At 40.7% G+C, this 15,814-nt stretch overlaps 1 protein-coding gene across 1 annotated transcript; it reads left to right on the top strand.

The window, feature by feature from the left end:
* The first annotated feature begins 138 nt into the window (after positions 1-138).
* On the top strand, positions 139-11,038 carry LOC121370338 (extensin-like). The gene is made up of 3 exons (XM_041495529.1): positions 139-1,136; positions 9,734-9,871; positions 10,979-11,038. The coding sequence occupies exons 1-2, from the start codon at positions 139-141 to the stop codon at positions 9,807-9,809; spliced, it is 1,074 nt and encodes a 357-aa protein (XP_041351463.1). The 3' UTR covers positions 9,810-9,871; positions 10,979-11,038.
* The last annotated feature ends 4,776 nt before the right edge of the window (positions 11,039-15,814 follow it).

The raw sequence follows: 15,814 nt of genomic DNA, 5'->3' as shown, positions 1-15,814 counted from the left end.
CCCCCCCTGCTCCGGAGTCAGTCACTGGCGAAGTCAGAGGCTAATTCCGTAGTGGGCGTGCCTGAACCCTCGTGGATAGGGGCACGTAAATATAGTTGCCCGTTGCCCGTTATCTTGTGCATTCCGATTTGAGCTAAGATGAAGCAGGACGTGTGCGCCTGCTCTCTCGAGCTACCCCCCCCCCCCCCCCCCCACCTGGGGGGACTCATCGCTTCTTACGGAGTGTTATTGGAGTACCGCGTCACGTACACCGGGCCACGGGCAACCGTGACCTTGGTGTACGGTCAACCAGCGAGGAAGCTACCTAGGAGGAGGAGGAGGAGGAAGACGGACGCGCCAGGGGCGGACCGGGGGAGGTCAAAACCGGTAGCTCAACTACCGGCGGCGACTTCTTCCGTTGTACGCCCCAAGCCCCAGTCTACACCAGCGAGACCAGCTGTTACAGCCCTGCAGGATCCAGATGTTGACTTGCCAGTGGCGAAGCCGGACACGGACCTTAACCGGGCCCTGATGGAATCGCCCCCCACATCTCCGAAGCCTTCAGCCTCCGGGTTTCCAGCGATGCCACCCCCACCCAGGAAGAGTGGCGCTGTAGAAACCCAGGCCCGTCTTGTGGCCGTTGGAAAACGAAAGGCGGTTGTGTCCCCAGGCGATCAACCAGACAAGCCAAGTCCGCCGACCCAACCGCCTACACCAACCTCACCGCCGATAGATGATCCGACCATCGGCCAGCCTTGGACACTACAGTCTGGCAAGCTACCATCGCGCTACTCAAGGCTGGTCAAGATCAACATCGGGGATGTCCGTCGGCTCCTTTGTGAACCTGGTCCGAATACCTACGAACCTCTGCCGCTAACGGAAGGAGAGTTTTCGGTGCGGAGGATTACTATGAAAGATGGGGGAGGGATCTGCCTTACTGTCCGCCGGAGGGGACTTTTCCACCAAGGGATTCTTCTCGATGAAATGGACAACCCGACCATCCACCGTGTCATCAAGACCGTTGCCGGGGAAGATTACCGTCCAATCATCGAGAACATCGCCAAGTCCACATACCGGCAAGCCCTCCACCATCTGGATTCGTCCCTCTTCATCAGCTCTCCTTGTCGACATCCCCTCTACCAACCTCCTTTGCCTCCGTGAGTAACCTCTTTTATTGGGCTAGTTAGACTTTAAATGTTTTGTAAGCAGTTCTAAATTCTTATGTTTATTTTTTTATAAGTAGTCTAACGCATTTTATTTTGGCGCCCGTTCAATTGCTCAAAATCACCTTAAAAACTTTTCGGCCGAGCAGTCTTAACTATTTTTGGCTAAAAAATTAGTCCAGACATGTTTTGGTATGCAGTACTCTTTGTAGACTTAGGTAAAAAACAGGCTTCACCGAGGAATCGAAATTCAGCCAATCAGAACACGGCTCCCACTCGGTGTTACTTCAAGTTTATGAAGTGTCTGCTATTTGGTCCGCGCTTACTAAATGGCTTTTTTCCAAATTCCGCCCACCTCAAACTTACCCCCCCCCCCCCCCCCTGCTCCGGAGTTAGTCACTGGCGAAGTCAGAGGCTAAATCCGTAGTGGGCGTGCCTGAACCTCTGTGGATAGGGGCACGTAAATACAGTTGCCCGTTGCCCGTTATCTTGTGCAGTCGATTCTTGCACTCGTAATTTTTGCAAAGATGAAGCAGGACGTATGCGCCTGCTCTCTCGAGCTACCCCCCCCCCCCCACCTGGGGGGGGGGCTCATTGCTTCCTACGGAGTGCTTATGGAATAACGCATCACGTACACCGGGCCACGGGCAACCGTGACCTTGGTGTACGGTGACCCAGCGAAGAAACCACCCAGGAGGAGGAGGAGGAAGACGGACGCGCCAGGGGCGGACCGGGGGAGGTCAAAACCGGTAGCTCAACTACCGGCGGCGACTTTTCCCGTAGTTCACCCCATGCACCGGTCAACACCAGCGAGGCCAGATATTCCAGCTCTGCCGGATCCAGCTGTCGACTCGCCAGTGGCGGTCTCGGACCTGAACCAGGCCCTGATGGAATCGCCCCCCACAACTCCGATGACTTCAACCCCCGGGATTCCAGCGATGCCACCCCCACCCAGGAAGAGTGCCGCTGTAGAGTCCCAGGCCCGTCTTGTGGCCGTTGGAAAACGGAAGGCGATTGTGTCTCCAGGCGACCAACCAGCCAAGCCAAGTCCGCCGACACAACCGCCGACACCTACTTCACCTCCCAACAGAAGATCCGCTCCCTGGACAGCCTTGGTCACTGCAGGCAGGCAAACTACCAACTCGCTACTCGAGGCTGGTCAAGATCAACATTGGGGATGTTCGCCAGCTACTTTGTGAGCCACACCAGGACACATACGAACCTCTGCCACAAACGAAAGGAGAGTTCTCGTTGTCGGGAATGCATCTGACCTGTGTAAACAGCTGACACTGCTGGACGCTATTCACTGGATTTCACGGGCTTGGAACGAAACGAAGCCGAGTACGATCAGCAAGTGTTTCGCCGTCGCTGGTTTCTCGCCGACCGACGAATCGGTGCTTGAAGACGATGACGACGACATTCCGTTATCACGACTAGCACGCGAACTCGTCACTGCCGACGTGGACACTGACATCTTGACCAGCTTCGACGATGACGTGCCGATTGAAGACTGCACAAACGAGTGGGAGAGAGAACTAGTGGCCAACTTCCGTGGGGACGAAATACCCAATGACGGAAGCGACAACGAATCCGAACAAGATGTATCTGTTCCGGGAAACGATCTCAGCTATCCTGACGTGTTGAACATGCTTCAGATTTTAAAGGACTTTGCAATACAGAAAGATGAACGTTTCCAATTGCATGTACAGGAATTATAAAGTTTAACGCAGGCAACCATTGTTAAACACAGATGTGAAAGACAACAGACATCGATGGATACGTTTCTCAACGTAGGCTGATTTATCGATTGATTGACAATTTGTGGACTTTTTTTAATGTATTTTTTATTCAATATTACTCCCATGGATGTTTTTATTTTTCTAAATGCACCATTTTCCAACATATTCTTGTTCTTGTTTTAAAACACTTTAACACTTTCCCTATTTTATGAAGAACGGAAGGTATTTCCGTCCAGGCAGACCCCTGAAAACCGGACAATTTACTTGGTCCCATGGATGTCCGGTATTGAGGAGTTTCACTGTATATTAATTGAAAAATATATGCTACATTGTAAATTGCAAACAAGAATTCTATAGAATTAAATGTCTTGCTCACCATAAATGTATTCAGTGTTATTGATACATGTAGTTGTATCTGTAAACATTCATCTCAATGCATGTTAACAAAAAAATTGAACTTGAAAAAATTAAACTTTTAAATTAATAAAGTTGAAAAACAAGCTTTGAGGTGAACATTCATATATATTTAACCATGGGCGGATCCAAGGGGGGGGGGGACCAGGGGGACGCGTCCCCCCCCCCAAATTGTTCAAGTGCCCTCAAAATGTCCAAGTGCCCTTTTTGTTTGTAGAATTATTATTTTTTTAAGTAAACAATAATTATATTGTAGATAAATGAAATCAAGATTTTTGTGTACATGCGCAAGCTTGCAGATATGTGTCTGTGTTATTGAGTCTCAATGGGGCCCCATTGAGGTTCTAACGCGAGTGACGCCAATTTACTTCATTATTGCTAGTATATTATGACGTAGAACTGTAGGAATTCATATTAATTGTAAATATCAAAACTTGTAGTAAGGTGCCCTTTTGACGAGTCAATGTGCCCTTCTTTTTTGGTACCCCCCTAAAAATATTTCCTGGATCCGCCCATGATATGTACAATGTACATGTAAATATGAAATTCAATGTTGAACTAAATGCAAATGTTGAAGCCGCAGCCAATGAAAAAGGTAATACGTCTACATGTACCTATATTTTACTTTGTACGTAAAGGTAAGACAAAAATTACCAGACTTAGCAACATCAGGATAAACAATCTTGTTGACAGTATGTCATTGGTTATAAAAGTATATTAATTTTTATGAATATTGTATGACAACAATGTTTAGTTTTTTCACAATTAAATTTTTATGCACTTATTTTGATGATAAAAACACTTAAAACAAGTAAATATTATTGTTTTCATAAAACTGGCAGTGTTTCATTAGTAGTATTTGATATACATATCATTTATTAGTAGTTTAAGTGAACTGGACAAAAAGTCATGTTCTAGCTTGTCACATCTTGGCTCGTACTGAAATTTTAAAAAGTAAATATTACATCATAAAGAATAACTTTTTAGTAAATTGCTATATGGATTTCAGAAATAGACTGGATATTGTGTTAAACAGTGTATTTCAATAAGCAAACATTCTACCAGGAGAGCAGAGTTTTGGAATTGACTGCAGTGTTAAAAACATGATATCCATTTCCATCATGTCCTGGCTAATTTTAATTCTCACTTTTTACGTCATTTTTTTTCTACAAAAAACTAAATTTGGCCAGGCATAGTTATACTACTATATGTATTGAGTCTATAAATGACAAAACTGCATCTCCATTTAAAAAGGACTTTTAGTGAAGGAGATCATAAGAGTCAGAATGTCATGTCCTGGCTTAAATCATTGACATGGATTGGCCCTTACCTAAGTAGTAATACAGCATATGAAGCCTGCCCTCTGTGCTGTACCAACAATCACTACTGATGACCGACTTATATGGTTTAACATTAAGCGTAATAATTACTAAATAATTACTAAAACCTGCACTCTCTCGATTTTTAGATATCTCCATTTTGGGCTTCAATAAACAAACAAAAACCTTGTTTTACCCGGGGTGATTAGCCCTATGGATCCCTTGATCAGGGCTTGGGACCTGGATCTGACCAAGAGCCTGCAGTCCTTGCCCCCCCCCCCCCCCCCCACCGACTTCTAATTTTCTCACGCCTAAGAATTGTCACAGGTTGACAGCTCAGTGTTTAAATAAATCGAAATATACAATACGTATTGTGCTCAACAAAAATACTTACGGACACGTAACATGATGATTAACTCATTAAAACGGCACCTTAATAAAGTTTTGATAGTTGCAAGTAATATGCATGTGTTTGTGTATATATCACTGTGTACAAATGGAAGTGTACATTAACTTGACTAAATGACTAGCTGCGATTTTCTGTACCGCTAGCTGCATTATTAACTACGACCTTTGCAGTAGTTAATAATGAAACGAACGATACAGAAATTCACTTCCTCGCCTAACGATAAGGTTTCTTCTGTCGGACTCGCAAACAAATTGGAACAGCAAGTCCAATGTCATTGTTAGACGGACATAGTGTAACGGACACAATTTCATGTGTAGCTATCTAACTGCAGTTATTAATATTATATAAATAAATATATATATATATATAAGTGCCCCCCCCCCCCCCACACACACACACACTTTTCAGATATTTTGCTTTATAATAGTGAGTGTAAAAGTGTGTAAATATAAAAGTGTGGCCCCCTCCCCACACTTTTTAGCACGTTCCTGCGCCACCTCTCTCTCTGTGTGTGTGTGTGTGTGTGTGTGTACATCTCTTTCCCGCCCCCCCCCCCCCCCCCCCCCCCCCATTGCCACCTTCATACGCCACTGGTATATGTACATAAATAAAACGTTTTTTTCTTCAAATGTGCGTGTTAGTCTGGGTTATGTTTTTGGTTGTGCGTGTGTATTGGTGTGTGGACTTGTTTTGTAGGCTATTGTTTATTTGGGGGCAGATTTGTTGTTGTTACTGGGGGGGGGGGTTTGGGGGGAGGTCACTGCAACATGATTTTACCAAAATTATAATACATGTAATAATAATAATAATAATAATACACAATTATTATTACTACTACTATTATTACTTCTACTGCTACTACTACTATTATTATTATTATTATTAGCCTACTACTACCTTTTTGGGGTGGAGGGGCAGTGTTATCTGGAGGAGTTTTGGCTATAAAAATGCAAGATTAACGTGCGTGCACACACGCACAAACGGCAGGCTTAACTTGTCCCTGCACGTAGAACTGGATTCAACTGGGTTAAGTAATAATTAGCCAACCTTTGGACGACAAAACATGCAACAATACTCTGGGTTTTTTACGCTATACAATAAAACCGAAATACCACTTTGCAAACCAGTCAAAATAATTTGCACATGCGCCTAATAACAATAATAATAATAATAATAAATGGTGAGTTCATGTTCTGAGTTCTGACTGTTTATTATTTTATTTCAGCGTATTCGCAGTTATTTTCGTCATGAAATAATATGTTTTATTATTTGTCATGTATATAGCTGGCCCTCATTTGCCAAGTTTCTATACATGGCGATCGTTTATATAAAATCTAAAAATACATTATACAGTTGTTGTATATATATAGCCTCATCACTACGAGTCTGTTTTTCCGTATTTTTCATGTCTCATCACAAGAAGAGTTCCAAATTTAAAAAAATAAGCGTATCATGGAATTCCCTCGATCGTAGTTCAATTAAAATATTTTGGATCATACAATAACTAGGTTTGGTATTCCAAATGAATGTAAGTTTCATTTATAATGCACATTTAGAGAAACAAGGCCCACTAAATCCATGATGAGCTCCTTTAAAGAGAACCTATTTCAGAACAATTTCCTCAGCAATTTTTTACTGTATTAACTATCATCCTGTCTTTTGATAACATGTATAGTCCAGTCAATTTACTGAACAAATAGCCAAACTTGAAAATAATTGCAAAAGAAATTATTTTGATTGTAATGATTACAGGAGATTTCAGAATAACATAAAAAATGTAGATAGATCGAAGGAGAGGAACATTCTTAAAATTGGCTTTGAATAGGGGCTATATCGGACTTTCAATATGAAAAGAAAGAAATGTTTTATTTAACGACGCACTCGACACATTTTATTTACGGTTATATGGCATCAGACATATGGTTAAGGACAACACAGATTTTGAGAGGAAACCTGCTGTCGCCACTACATGGGCTACTCTTTCTGATTAGCAGCAAGGGATCTTTTATTTGCACTTCCCACAGGCAGGATAGCACAAACCATGGCCTTTGTTGAACCAGTTATGGAGCACTGGTCGGTGCAAGTGGTTTACATCTACCCATTGAGCCTTGCGGAGCACTCACTCAGGGTTTTGAGTCAGTATCTGGATTAAAAATCCCATGCCTCGACTGGGATCCGAACCCAGTACCTACCAGCCTGTAGACCGATGGCCTAACCACGACGCCATCAAGGCCGGTACTTTCAATATGAAAGAAAGAAAGAAATGTTTTATTTAACGATGCACTCACCACATTTTATTTACGGTTATATGGCATCAGACATATGGTTAAGGACCACACAGATTTTGAGAGGAAACCCGCTGTCGCCACTTCATGGGCTACTCTTTCCGATTAGCAGCAAGGGATCTTTTATTTGCACTTCCCACAGGCAGGATAGCACAAACCATGGCCTTTGTTGAACCAGTTATGGATCACTGGTCGGTGTAAGTGGTTTACACCTACCCATTGAGCCTTGCGGAGCAATCACTCAGGGTTTGGAGTCGGTATCAGGATTAAAAATCCCATGCCTCGACTGGGATCGGAACCCAGTACCTACCAGCCTGTTGACCGATGGCCTAACCACGACACCTCCAAGGCCGGTCTTTCAATATGAAGTCCAACACTAGCTGGCTTTTTAATTGATGGATTAACAAAAGTTTTTTTTGAAATAGTGATATACACATGAAACTTGACATTAACATTCTCACTGGGTCACTTTTCAAACTAAATTGACGGGCAACTTGAAATTTGAAGATGTCGGCTATTTTACAAGATGGCCGCTACTTTTTACTACAAAATTCTATTTTCAATATATTAATTGATAGAATTGTCTGATTTTAAGTATTTGTTTACTGATATCCTGAAGTGAATTCTATTTTAAGCACAAACAGCCTCCCTTTTCTCATAATCTGAATGACAAAATGATATCACAGTCATAATTGTATCAAGGCAGAGTCAAAATGGCATTTTGCAAGTCAGGAGTGTGCCATTTACCCACAAAAAAAACTCAAATTGTAAAAGAAATTATTTTGATTGCAATGACAGCATGAGTTAATGCATCAAATACATATTACATGTACATAACTCAGTAAAGAACTGAATTCATGAAATATATTATACCGATATTATCAGATTCTCGGAATGACTAATTCCCACTGAAAACATATTTCGTGTACCCAAAGCCTGTAATATGCTTATGATCATGATTGTTCATTATGCTATTCATAGATAAAATAATATCAATCACACATTAAATATACCATATCAAGTTACATGTCATCGTTGACATTGTCAGCATGGTCATCAGAAAGTCTTGATGCATTTGAGCAGCTGACACATTTACACGCTCCACAGCCAAAAGAACATTCCATGCCATGCTTTTTACAAGTACACCATTTAGTATCACAGTCTGTTTTACAGTTGCACCATATCACTCTGGTGTTCCCATCCACTGTCTAACTTGAAGATACACAGGGGCACTGTGGTAGCGTGCTGCACCTGATGTTGGTGGACATGTATGGACCTGTACAAAGGAAGAACTAGTCGACATTGTTTTACAAAACCGGCGGTATCGCAGGGCATCTAAGCCTTCACTTGACATCCCACCACACAACAAAGTCAGAGCCTCCTCACCAGCTGCAATGTTTTTTTCTTTTGACAACCTGGGAGAATACTTCAGCTTGTTTTCTGAAATGTCACTTCTCACTTTCTTCAGAGCCACTCCTTTCCCAATCCCAAAGAGATGTGACGTTGTGTTACAACTTGCAACAGCATGAATAAATGGTAGAATTAAGCCAGCATATTTCTGGATCTAAAGCTTGTTGTAGCTTAGGGATATTCCAAAGTCTCGTATCTATTGTTGTTTTCTGTACTTCTGACTTGACAAAGGACCAAATGAAGTTGGCTTGGCATGGAAGCACAGTAGGATAAGTAGATATGTATCTTCTCCAATCACAGTAATTGTACATTTGCTAGCACTGTTGACTGCTGTTTGCACAATGAGGAGATCCGCGTTACCTTCAGTGTGAAGTGTTTTACAACCAGTATCCTGCAATTTCTTGCTCAATAAATTAATAAATCTCTGCTTGTTTGTTGAGTAGCCAGGAACACTTCTTTCTTTGACTTGAGAGGCATATCACCAACAAAGTTAACTTGAGCACCAGCTACACCACCAGAACGTCTTTAATGATAACATCCTTTGTGCTTGCACCTGTCACATAGCCATTTTGAATTTTGTGTTAAGGTTGTACCTATTGTCTTAAGTCCCTATTGCACTTGAAAGTTTGTGACAAAAATTACTTTGAATAACTGTGGTCACATGAGTTGTTTGCTCTTTGACTGTCAATATCTAATAATCCTTTCTTGTTGATCTCTGTGCAAATGTCTATATTGTAAGTGATCTCTAATTTTACTTCCTTGCTGGACTAAGTGCCTTTTAACCACCTGTCGATGTTCCCGGGGTGTTGTTCAGCCTGTGGATGGTGGATGCAGCTCTCTCAGTCATCGTTCGTGAATAGTTCACATTCTTAGGTAAGGAAACACCGAGAGAACGGTTCGCAGCCTCACATTTCTGTGTGTCTGTATACAGTTTCATTTGCTCTACAGCTGAAATACTTAGTTTAATCTTCAGAAGTTCCAGTACTAACATTTTGTCATTTTCATTCATATTCAGCTGTGATTCTGTGTGTAACCAGGAACATGGATCGGTGCCACCAGTTGTTCGTTATTCCTCCACTGCAGACGACTGAGTACCGCAAACACTTTGAACAGTCACCACCTTAGCACGAAAGTGTCGATTGCAGGACCTTTGGTAAGTTTCGTTTCAGTATACTGATATCACCAGCGTGTAGTTTCATCAGTTCTTTAAGAATTAAACTGCACCTTGCTTTCATATCCTGGCTGAATACCTTCTGTGCTTCACGCTTTTGTTCACGGGTGGACCCAGTAAACATGTCGGGACTGAAGTTAGCTTTGTAACACTTACGAAACTGACTCTGACCTAAGTTGGTTGGATCAGCTAGCCGCTGCACTTTCCACATTGGATCTAGAAGTTTCAAAGCACTATCAACTCCAGCAGATGATCTGGAATCTCCATCTACTGTGACGTATTTTATGAGAATACCTTGTAGAGCCAAGTCTGTTCCGATATCTTTTCCCATCTCATATTCCGACAGCGGAGCAAATGGCGGAAAGTTTGCTGTGCAGTCAGGATGACCACCGGGACACGTCACATGAATACCTTTGTTTGTTAACCAGGCTCCGGTCCAACAAAGTTTATTCTGGAAGCAGGCACTTACAATGAATTTTCTTTCAGTCATTGTTTCACACGCAAGTCGTATAGCTTGTCATGCATTCTGACCCGGTTTCTTCCGACTTGTTATTGTCGTGGAGTTGTATCTCCCATCCATGGCTATGTTAATTTCATCACGTTCATTTCCACGTTTCATGTTAATGTCTTTCAGTAGCTCAACTTTTTGTGCCATATCTTTTTCATTTAGATCTGTTACAGCCGTTGATACCTTGTATGATGTTCTCTGCATGCTGCTCCGACACGGCGGTGGAATGTCCATGCCTGCCAATAGCACTCTCGCTCTCGTATTGCCGACGGGAGTATCTTGGAGACCGATAGCAAGACCCACATTAGTTTTTGCTGCATTTGGGCCAGGTTTATTTGTCTTCACCTCATTGTACAATTTGCTTTCAGGAGCAGTGAAGTCACAATTCACACAGTGTAGTGTGATTTTCCAACAAAGACCCCACTTAACCTCTTTTAATATTTGCATTTCAGGCTCGTCGCACTGAGGGGAAGATGTTGAGTGGTATCTGAAAGCTGCATTCCATGCATCTACCATTCTGTCATTGTCCATTATTCTCATGCCTTCTTTGTCTTTACACTGTTGTTCTTCTTTCATTTCAGATGCAGTACATGTACTCGTAATGGGACGTAGCAGGCGGACTGGCTGTGACGCACCTTCGCAATCTGGAGTGGATATGGTGGCTGAAGTGGAACTCGACTTCGTGACCAAGGCAAACTCGTCTATATTCATCCGGACTACTGGTCGCAACTTCTCAGTGTGAGATTCTGGACTTGCATGTTCATGCAGCAGAGTTTTACCCTTATTCCTAGGTTCATGTCCCTTCTTGAACTGCGTCTTTCGTCTTGTATTGCCTTCCATGGATGCGACTCGTAGGGTATAAAACAGTGAAATACTTATTGTGGTATGCATGTCCACCCTTATATATATCAGGTCATGTGTGGTGTCACCTTAAGTTCTGATACATTAAAACATTTCAATGCAGTGGCAGTTGACAGCTTTTTTTTGTTCATGGCATATTCTGTACTGCATCTTTGCAGGCTGGTGCCATTTCCTCTGCATTCAGGTGTGACCTGTTACGGTGTGCAGACACCTTGCTAATTACCCTCACCAGAATGACACTCGAGCAGTCCTAATTTGTAATTGGCATATGCTGACTGTGTGCAGTATCCAAAATTTTACAGTTTTAAAGTTTAATTTTTTTTTTAAAAGAGAACTTTGTGGGATTTATTTTTTTGAAAATGTATCAATTTAAATTAAATTGAAACAAAAAATTGAAAAAAATCATATTCCTGCTAACTGCTATATTTCAATTGCAGAGAACACAATAAGGAGCAAGTTTCTTTTTGTTCAGAAAAATGTCTGTAACCTTTAAAGTTATTGCATAATTACTAGTCCACTATTTGGAATAATTTGACGCAGATTGCCGCCTTTTGCGGCACATGCAGTCCCCCATTTTACAGTCTCCAATAGCCATATTTGGTATCAAATATTATTTTTATTGCCTGTATGCAACTTGACATATGTATTTAAATGCCATATGTGAGTTTGAGTGTCATGGTGAAAACAATTTTGGTCCGATAGGCATCAGACTAGAGGAAACGAATGCGAGAAAATATAGTTTTCTTGTTATGTGATTAATGGCTGGGGAGCTGCTTTGTATACTGGATTGTTACACTGGGTTTGACAGGTAAGAGGATGCAGTTGGTGAATATGTGCACTCGGTTTACACTGGATACTGCATACTGTCCCCCAGAGCACCTTGAAGTCCTGCAAAATTTGTGTAAAGTGCACATAAATGGGTGTGATTCGGTCCCTTAGCCCACGTGTGTTTGTTTACATTGATATAACACGGAAAAGAGCTGGACAACAGAGGTCGTCATTTTGAGTGTCCATTGGGGCCCAGGCAGGTAATGTTTCTTGTGAATTGCTAATGGCCTGGTGAAATTAATAAAAGTGCTACAGCCACTGGGGCTATATGAGAAAACATAGTGAAATTAATTGTGGTCTGAGGCCATACATGGAACAGCGTAAAGCGGTTGCATACAAATTTAGCGATCGAAATAGGAATATAATTAAAATTATAAAGCTAAAGTGTGCCAAATCCTCTTCTGATATGTGGGCACTCTGTGTCAGTTCTCGCCATTGTTTTGGCGAATAGTGGTAAAATTTAAAGATAGACTTGATGTGTGATTACAGTTGACATTAATTAATCTGCTGTTTCACATTGTTGTCATGGTTGAATTTATATTAATCCGACTAACCGGAGCAAATATGGCGACAAATCGAAAGTAGCTATTCGTTTGGATTTATTTATTTATTTTTTTGGGGGGGTGGGGGGTGGGGGGTGGTGGTGTTTGTTTGGGTTGTTGTTGTTGTTGTTTTATTATTACTATTTTCTGTCTTTTTTTTATTACTTGCCATGGGGAACAGGTAAACGCATTTTTTGGTGGTCCGAGTGTAAAAATCACTGGCCTCGGGCATTGGGCCACCATATTCTAGAAGGCCTGAGACAATCAGGTAAGATCAAATAAGTAATTATGTATCTTGTTTACTTTTTATGTCATAGGGAGATATAACTGAGGCCTTTAAGCCGAGATAATATTAGGTTGGTGCATTAAAGGGCATACATTCAATGTGACCAGTGTGGTCGTACGTATTTCCGTGATAAACCTATTGAGAGTATTGTCCGTCCCAGCCTCCATGAACGATGTTCTTTGCAAATAATATCAGTTTGATCCAACATAAAAAAAAGAAGTTAAAATGTTATGAAATGACACCCCCCCCCCCCTCCACACACACCACTTTTTTGTGTACAATAATAAAAAAGGTTCAGAAATAAATACGTATTAGGAAGATGACGTTCATTGCTTGGCATTGGCGTAGTCAGAATTTTATATGGGGGGGGGGGGGGGGGGGATGGAGAGCACACTATAGTCCACAGGGAAATTACTTTTTCTTCTACTGTGGAATTTACTACAAGTAAGCCAATTGTTTTTTTAAATTGCACCCAAAAATAGGTTGGGTTTTTTTTTCAAAAATGTTCTTTATTCTACTTTTCTCCTTACAATATTTTTTTGTTTTTTTAGTAGGATAAGACGGGTTTTAAAGTCCATTATGATAAACCCCAGTGAAATGTTGGTAGTCTAATTACCCGAATGAAAGTTAAATTGTTCAAAGATGAAGATTAAAATGAATGTTGTTGTTTTATTTTATTAACTTATACTCCTGGGTCCAGGGATTTATCTAGATATTTTATGGTACCAGACATAAGCCCCTTCCCAAAAGCAAGTGGCACTGAAAATTCTCAATTTGACACGAGAATATTTTATTAATTAAGTCTACTCCAATAAATCATCATTCAGTGGCCTATATATGTCACAATTATGAATAAATTATCATTATGCTTATTTCCCAGTTCCATCAAATATAGGACCATGGTAAAACAATTCTCAATAAATCTCTGGAGTCATTATTATTATGTAATGTTTAAATATAATTTTAAAAAAAACAAAAAAAAAAAAAACAACCCAGACCAAACAAAAAAAAACCATTTGGAAGTTCGTAAAACAATATGGTTATGTGCAACCTTAAAAAAAAACAAAAAACCCTGATCTGACGAGACTGGTCACCGTTTATTTTGTTACGCTTGCACTGTGTTCGAGTAACAACTGTTTGGGTACCAGTCACTTGACTGCGACTGCAACATTTTGTTAAAGGAAGGAACAATCAAGGCATTTGACCTGGTATGCATATTCAACGATATATAATGCACATTATTGCTTAATATCAACAAGTATAATCAAATAGTTAATTAACAAAACGGTTAAATGTGACCGCTATTATATATAACGGGCGCAGACATTTTGTATCATTCCACTGAATACGCCCTCTGGCGAGCTGGTGGTTACGTAATACCCAACGTGTCACGTCAGGAATTAGTCTTCGAACTGAAGAAACAAAACATACCTGATTTTTGCGGATGCATCGCAATATTCTGTAATAATAGTCATCCCAGTAAGCCAGCAACAATTATATATTATCTTTAATACAAAATAAACCACCATTGTCAGTGTTGAAATAACTGTATTATGGTTTGTACATAAATTAACCCACTTACTGAAATAATAATCGGAGTGTTTTCTTAGTTAATTGGTATTTTCTTTCCGTGGCCTGTACCTGTGGTTCCTGATTGGCAGGTGTATATTTAGACAGCCCCCAGACACTGTGTCTAGACACACTAACGTAGCATAACCAATAGGCCTAAGGGGCCGTCCATAATTTTCAAAATTTTCACGAGTGTACAAACCGTAATGGCGAACTGGAATTAAAGTTCTGTGTACAGTTTACAAAAACATGTTGTATTAAGCTTGAGATTATATGATAAAGAGATTATTACCTCGTGTATTTCGGTATTGTCAATATATATTAGGAATAAAAATAATATATTGATATTGTGCTACATCAAGTGCATCATGTGCAACATGCATTTGTGTCTCAATAAGGAGAGAAACTGCTTTGCCTTTTTCCATCTCTACTGACAAATGTTAATAACAGTGTTGTGTTATCATTTTTTAATTTTTTTTGCAGTTTCATAATTGTTTGTTTAAAATTAATTACATATGTTATTTTAATATATCTTTGACAGTTTATAGAACATTCAAATATCAGGAACGGTTCCAGAGTTTATCCAGTTTTCAAAATGGATGGACCTATTGCATTCAGTTATGTTTCATGGATGGCAAAAAGTATCCGTCACAATATTAGAGGACCGGCGTCGTGGTTAGGCCATCGGTCTACAGGCTGGTAGGTACTGGGTTCGGATCCCAGTCGAGGCATGGGATTTTTAATCCAGATACCGACTCCAAACCCCAAGCGAGTGCTCCGCAATGCTCAATGGGTAGGTGTAAACCACTTGCACCGACCAGTGATCCATAACTGGTTCAACAAAGGCCATGGTTTGTGCTATCCTGCCTGTGGGAAGTGCAAATAAAGATCCCTTGCTGCCTGTCGTAAAAGAGTAGCCTATGTGGCGACAGCGGGTTTCCTCTAAAAAAACAGTGTCAGAATGACCATATGTTTGACGTCCTATAGCTAATAAGATAAAAAAAATCAATGTGCTCTAGTGGCGTCGTTAAATAAAACAAACTACTTTTCTTTATAGGTAGAGGCCAGAATATCAGTCACTATCAATGACAATTCACACGATTTAATCGAAATTTAAACAAAAAATGTTTTTGCACATAATTATGTGTATATTAATCACATTTTTTAAAATCATCAGTTGTTAATTACATCTTTTGGGGAAAGTTGCTACAACGTGCATGTTTTGAAACAATGAAGTAAAATATAAAATGTTCCTTTCCCATTATTTAATAACTGGCATAAGGTGACACCGTGACATCCGCATTGTTTAATTAAAGGGACATTCCCGAGTT

Source organism: Gigantopelta aegis, chromosome 1 (genome assembly GCF_016097555.1).
Source record: "Gigantopelta aegis isolate Gae_Host chromosome 1, Gae_host_genome, whole genome shotgun sequence".
Classification (NCBI taxonomy): Eukaryota; Metazoa; Mollusca; class Gastropoda; order Neomphalida; family Peltospiridae; genus Gigantopelta; species Gigantopelta aegis.
The sequence above is the reverse complement of the archived record's forward strand: the minus strand, read 5'-3'. Positions and strand labels throughout refer to the sequence as shown.